This window comes from Myotis brandtii, unplaced genomic scaffold (genome assembly GCF_000412655.1).
Source record: "Myotis brandtii unplaced genomic scaffold, ASM41265v1 scaffold212, whole genome shotgun sequence".
Classification (NCBI taxonomy): Eukaryota; Metazoa; Chordata; class Mammalia; order Chiroptera; family Vespertilionidae; genus Myotis; species Myotis brandtii.
In genome coordinates, this window is record NW_005357931.1 from 69,183 (window position 1) to 76,265 (window position 7,083).

Sequence of the window (7,083 nt, forward strand, 5' to 3'; positions counted from 1 at the left end):
CGGGCCTGGCCGGCCTCCCGGCGCTCACCGGCCTCAATCACGTGGCCTCCATGTCTGAAGCCAACAACTAGGCTGGTCCTGTCTGCCCCAGTCCAGCTGCCCCGGCCTCTCTCCCAGCAGGCCCACCTGCCCCATCCAGCGGATCGGAACTTATTCCAAAATCACAAGAAAGAAATGAAATATATGTCAGCAGCAATGGTATTTCCTGGGCCTCCTGAAGCAGCTGCCTCCCTTTTGCTTCTGTCTGAGATGGGCATCTCCCCTCAGCGGGGCCAGCCTCTCCCTGACTGTCTGGCTCTCACACAGGACTCACAGGGTCCCAGCCTCAAAGGAGGAGGAGGCCCCACGCTGGGTGCCCCAAGCACTCCCGAGCTGTGCCTGCAGGGAGGAGGCTGGGCCAGAGGCAAACCAGATGCAGCAGAGATGAGGGGAGGGGCCTGGGCACACCCCTGGTTGAGCCCCACAGCCGAAGCAGAGTCCCTGCAGACACTGCTCTGGTGGGTCCTATTGGCAGGGAGGCCTCCTGGAGTCAGGAGCGAGTCTCCTGGAGTCCGGGCCCATTTTTTCCTCACCGTCCTGTGACCTTGAACGGGTCAGCTTTCTGTACCCCAGTTTCACACTCCTATGAAGGGGGACTGGTGATTTAGTTTTTCCTCTCCCACCACCCACCCACTTGTACATGCCTGTTCCTCCAGAAGCAATTCTTGTGAGGGCAGCAGCGGGTGAAAATGGCTGGAATATGGGAGTTAGTTTTATCACATCCACCTCTGTATTAGCACAGGTGAGACATGTGGCCAAACTAGACACCCGTGACAGAGAGAGGGCTAGGTGGGGATTGGCCACAGGCCACAGGCAGCTTTGGGGAAGACCACACATTCTCCTCTGTTCTCTGGGCAGCCTGCTGTGCATGTCTGCGATGACGTTAGCATCTACCCCACCTCCACGCACCTCCTCCAAAGCTGCAGGGCAAGCATGTCAAACTCGCAGCCCGAGGGCCACATGCCTCTTTATTTGGCCTGTGTTCGCCTTTGAGTTTGACATGCTTGCTGTAGGGAGTCCTGAGGTCAACAAAGAAGGGATGGGGACCCTGTCTTAACACCGGTCAACCGCCTGCCTCTACTTTGATCCCTGGAAATAGACCAAACTCCTGGTTCCCCCAGTTTATCTGTTTGCTTTTCAAGTTGTGGGTTTCCCTTGGCTGCATTTGAATACCCTCGACCCTTCCCTCCAGGGATGAAGCTGGAGTGTGTGGCTCCCCTCAGGGCAGGGAGGCTGAGCCTAGGCTCCAACATGGGTCTGACAGGCTCTGTGAGGTGGGCTGTCCACACACTCTCCCTGGTTCTCGAGTTTGTAGCAGGTCCTGAGAAGGAAGACAGCTCTGCTGGCCCAGTGCCTTCCTGCTCTCGCCCCTCTCCTGCCTTCCTTCCCTCTCCTTGCTGAGTTTGCTTTTGTTTCCCAGTAGCCAGGAAAGGAGGAGCGTTCATCCACACAGGCTGACGCTCCCACCCCCGGAGCTGTGGGCCCCCGAGACTTTACTCTTCTTCTCGCCTTGGCTTCTTCCTGCAAACACAACGAACAAAAAGGCCAGAGAAGACCACGGACTCTGTCACGCCCCCAGCTCCCCAGAAGAGACCCCTGACGCCAGACACCCTCAGATGCCATTACGCCCAAAGGGGATTGATTGCTTCGGACACCCTCTTATCTTCACACTCACTGCTTGGGCAGCCACCTCTTAGATTTCTGTCTCCTTTCCTGACACTTGCCGACATGCTCATGTCCTCCCAAGCCAGGGGATTAGGGCTGACCCAAACTTTAAAAGAAAACAAGGGAAATGAACTAATTGGAATCCAGTGGTATTGGGCTTTTGTTTTTATTTTGTAAAGGTAACGCCTTCTTATAAACTCCGTTTTTTCAGATGACTGGTTAGTTCTCTTTGTTTTCTCTTGGCTGCAGTCTGGAGCTGTACATTGTAAAATATCCAAAGATGCCGAGTACTGTATGTTCAAGGAGAACCTGAAGTGAATGGGTTGTGGGGCAGGGGGTTGTTTGGTTTGGTTTCCCTTTTATTTTTTTATTTTTGGATGTTCCGATTTCCCTGTCTGTCTGTGGGAGAACTTTGGGATTTTTTCTATTTATAACTCTTTTTTTTTTATGTGATTGCTTTATGTAAAATGACTCTCAACAAAGTTTGCCTTAGTGATTCAAGGGACAATCTTCCGTAACGTTGGTCGCACGCCGCATCCCTCCGAGAAAACTCTCAGCTACTTTTCTGGCCTATTTATTAAACAGTATTCATTGACTTGATTAAATTATATTGAGAGGTGACAGCAACAAGCCAATCTGTAGACGTTCGTGGCTTAAGGTTTTGACGATCGGGTGTCATAAACTTGCAATAATGTCAAAGACACCTTTCCAACACAGCACAACCCTTGGCCCTTATTTAATCGTTTGGAGGGCAGTGTTTTGAGGGAAAGAAAGCTACACCTGCTCAATGCCCTGGTGAACGTGGGCGCCCCCTGCCCATTCTCATGTTGGTTGCCAGTGGGTGGTTGACTGATGGGGAGGCCAGCACTCAGTTCTTTAATGGTCTCCTGCATTTCAGCTTTGTGAGCCACTGTTTGATCATAAGCTTTTGGACATCTGGGAGCCTGAGTGTGAGAGGTGTGTGTGTGTGTGTGTGTGTGTGTGTGTGTACGCATATACACACATGTGCAGATACAGCCTGTGGTGTGTGAGCAAGAGAACATCGAAGTGTTGCTGACCATTTTAACGCAACCAGTCCTACTGGCTCCCTGGTGTGGCGTCCAAGGGGTCTGCGGGTGGCCCTGCTACCTGGGCCTCCTTCCTCGCGTTCCCTGGCACTGGAGTTGGACTTCTCTTTTCACCTGAGCCTTTTCCCCAAAGAGGGACTGCTGGATCCAGAAAGAGGTAAGGAAATACACTCTGCCCTTAATGGGGTCAGCTCTACTCAGAACCCAGAGCACAGATTCTGAATGAAACTGTCCTTTGAACTGCATTTTCCGGAAAACCAAAGCCAGCCCGGAGCCCCTTTTCTGTGCCACTCCCCTTGCTTGCCATAGTAAGCGCTCCTATAAGCCTAGCGCAACGCTTCTTGGTACAGAGGAAAGGGCAAGCCTGGGCTTCAAATCCAGACCCCTCTGAGCTGTGCGTCCTCAGGTTAATTACTTCTCTACTCTGGTCTTGACTCCCCTCTCCTCTAATGAAAAGGAGGTTGAGTACATCAGTGTTTCTCCAAGTTCTCTACCCAAACACCCCTCAGCAGAGGGAACCAGCCCATTGGGGGACGGGCACTGGGGACTGAACCCTAAAGAAAGAGCCCTGAGTAACCTTTGCATGGTGTAAAAGTCCTCTGAAGTCTCATGGTTTGGCTCTGGCCCAGGGCTTGCCCTTCCAGAGGAGCGGGCAGGGCCTCGGAAGGTGTCCACCTGCAGGGCCACATCCCGACAAGCATTTTCTCCCACACTTTCCTTCTCTCCTGGGACCCTGCCAGCTCTTCCTCCCGGAGGTCCTCTGAGCTACTGCGGTGCGTATTTCCAGAAGCAGCACCACTGGGTGCCCCCCCCCACCCCCCACTGTGTGCACCCTCCCTTCTGAAAGCTGGGGGAGTTGGGGTTTCTAAGGGAAAGAGAGAGGGCAGGCCAGGGAGGCCTTGTCTGCCATAGGCCCCTCCTCTGCAGAGTCTGTCCTTCCCAGGAGCAGCCAGGGAGGAGGCCCTACAGGAGGGAAAAGCAACCTACACACAGAGGCCCTCCAGGGACCTGACAGATTCTGAAGTCAAGCATGTTACTATCCAGCGGGCCCACCTCCCGACCCCCCAGTGCACTCCTCTCTCCTCCGGGTGCCCCTTCCTACCCCAGCTGCCCTTCAGGATGTAGGTTCCCTCCCCTCTCTGCCCTCCCCTCTGTTCCAACCCTGACCAGAGCCACCCAGGGTGCACGCGACTCACGGGCTCCCTCTCCTGACCTCAGCAGCCCCTGTGCCTCCTCCAGGCTGGAAAGAAACACCCTGAGCCAAGCGATGTCAGGCCTCAGGAGCAAATTGGGTGGCTAATTTGGACAGCTGGCCTTGAAATCAGACCAGGGGGCAGTTACCAGCCAGCCTGGGCCTCCTGCTCCCTCACCTCCCTCCCTCGCCCCACCCCTCCGATCCCAGATGCAGGAGGCCTATAGCCTCCTTCCCTCCCTTCAGGTTTGCAGTGCCGAGGACGGAGTCAAACATGCATTTCCAGGAATTGATGGGGAGAGGATTCCCTGGGGAGGCCCCACTCATTTTCCCTCCTTGCTACATCCTGGGCAGAGGCGCGGTGACCTTGGTCGGTAGCACCCGCATGGCCTAAGCCAAAAAATATGGGTCCAGAAATGGCCTCACAAATAAGGACAAGACATCTCAAATCGGACAACCCTGGAAAACCTGAAAACTGATCACTTTACCTGCAGCCAGACATGCACACACACTTACATACACACATGCACACACGTGCACACACACAATCATCAGACAAATGATACACAGGCTGATGTCATCCTCCTTGTAACAATAGCAGACATGGCAGTGCATGGACAAGACCCGGCAAAGCCATCTTCCCCACGGGTCTCCCTGCTGGAATATTTATAACGCACACTCTCACTTTCATCCCTGTGGTTCCCCTATTGAACCATGAACTCTGGCCCTGACAACAGAAGCAAATGAATAAACAAATCATTTTCTGGAATAAGGAAGGAAGAGAGAGTGAATCAGACCCCTTTCTGGTGTTCCTCTAAAAATTAACCAATTAAGCACAAACTCTTCGAGTAACGTAAGTGCCTTCTCGGCGGATTTGGAGTCCATTGACCAGTTGGATTTAGCCCCAGGAAGCACACACCATAAATACATGTCCCTGTTTGTATCAGTCAGAGTTTCGTCAAACACCAGAACCCACTCTAAGCAGCTAGAGTAGCAAAGGCGTTTATTATAGAGAACTAAGTCTCTCGCAGAATTCCCACCAGGGGCAAAGAGCCAGGCCTGCAGGGCCACCAGATCAGCTGTGCAGGTTGCGTACTGCACAATAGTGGCACCGTTGAGGGGTGCCCTTCACACCCTACACTGATTTGTACATTTTTTACAATATACATTAGATCTGTATATCATAGCAACTTCCCAGCAGATGGCAGTAATGTGTCTAGAAGGGGTTCCCTGGTCTAATTTTGCACAAAGTCCATGGCCTGGAAGCGAGGACGCAGGGAGAACCCCACAGGGCAGCATCAGACTGCTCCTACAGAGATGCGATTGCTGCTGCTGCTGCCAGGCACAGACCCCACGCTCACCCCACTAACACTGCGACTCTACTCTTCTCCCCAGAAAACAGATTTCACGTGTCTGGACTTGCATTGCTGGGTGCTGGGTGCTGGTGCATCTGATTGGGAAAGCCATGCCTCTGTTGATTGCAGGTTGACTGGGAAAAGAAGCTTCTGGCTTCTACCTTTTTTTCTCCTCCAGGCAGAGTTCCAGGTGGCTGGGGAGGACTCAGAGACTCCCTCCAGTCTGCATTCAGACCTAGCCCTCACCCTGGGGACGCTGGCAGACTGACCCAGGGCTCCTGTCCAGTGGGTACCAGTGTTCCTCAGCATCCTTGCTCAGCCTGTTTCTCTGTTCGTATAAAGAAGGAGGTGATACCATCTGCTTGGAGGGTCTCTGATGGGGTTCCAGGGGGCATAGGGAACACCAGCCCTGCCTGCCACCTAGTGCCTCCTCTGTCAATGTTGGTCTTCTTTCTTCTTTCCTCTGTGATCCATCAGTAACAATGAGAATGGTGGTGCTTATTTATGTTTCCTCGCCTTTTATTCTTCAAATGGAAAAGGAAGGAGGGAGGGAAGGAGGTGGTGAAGGGGAGAGGGGAGGGGGGGAGGGGAGGAGGAGGAGATGCACTCATTACTAATCCCAGTGATTATCTGAGTTGTTGTTTTGGATAATCTGATGATGGTGGTTAATCAATTGCCAGTTCCTGTGGGAAAGCTGGAGGAGGAAGTGACAAGGACATCCTCTTTTTAAATCAGAACGTGGAGCTGGTGATTTCTCAGAGTTTGCTGGCATGTAAAGCTGTTTGAAGGCACCCAGGGAGACCCATTCAACTGCAGAACTTTGATTACATGTGGCTGGGGCCTCCTCTCCAGATGCTTCCCAATTACAGCCCAACCTCCCTGGGCTCCCCAGGGCCCAGTGGGGACCTCTCTGGGGCTGACAGAGCCGTGGGCAGGGAGGCCAGCAGAGGCTGTGGTGCCTGAGCCACATGTTGGGGAAAAGGAATCACAATCGGATCCTAAGGAATAGGCTTGGGAAGATGGGAAGAATCGTCAGCACTGCCTTTTGGCCTGGCAGCCAGGCTCCTGCCCTGGCCCCATGCTTTACAGGGCTCCCCGTGGGGCATGGAATCTGAGGAGCCAGGAGCCCGTGCCCCTTATGGGCAGAGAGTGGGCAGGGTACTTGGGACCCTCTATTCCCTGTTCCCAGCACCTCCATGGACCTCCCCCAGGTGTTCCTTCCTGAGGGCAGGTTGTTGCTGGCATCCCTCTGCCTATACTGAGGGGTAGCCGGGGCGGGGGGCTGTTTGTGGGGAGGATGGAGAGAGCTTGGCCATGTGGATTCAGTGTTCACACGCAAGACCTCTCAGCGTCCCTAACAGAGTGAGGGGCAGGAAGAGGAGGGGCTGGGGGGCTGCCAGCCAACAGACTGGCCCTGCCCCACCAGAACCCCAAGGATCTGAGGGTCTAACTAGGCTCTTGCTTTCCAGGTCTCGGTGCTTGTCAAGATAGGAGGATAGAACAGAGTTTAATTAACAGCTTGTTAGCTGGACGTCTGTGTTTAAATATTTATTTTTTAAAAATATTTTTATTGATTTCAGAGAGGAAGGGAATGATGTTTTCTGGGCAACCCCCCTGCAACCTCGGCATGTGCCCTGACTGGGAATTGAACCATGACCTGGTTCATAGGTCAATGCTCAACCATTGAGTCACACTGGCCGGGCTGTGTTTAAATATTTAGACATGACACGTGGACCTCTCTCTGTATTCTAGCCCAGGTAGGGAA

At 53.3% G+C, this 7,083-nt stretch overlaps 1 protein-coding gene across 1 annotated transcript in view; it reads left to right on the top strand.

Annotated features, from left to right (window-relative positions):
* ZBTB7C (zinc finger and BTB domain containing 7C) overlaps positions 1-427 on the top strand; it is a 15,903-nt gene extending 15,476 nt beyond the window's left edge. Inside the window, exon 4 of the mRNA XM_014539280.1 lies at positions 307-427. Coding sequence (XP_014394766.1) covers positions 307-427 — 121 coding nt within the window. The remainder of the gene's footprint in view (positions 1-306) is intronic.
* The last annotated feature ends 6,656 nt before the right edge of the window (positions 428-7,083 follow it).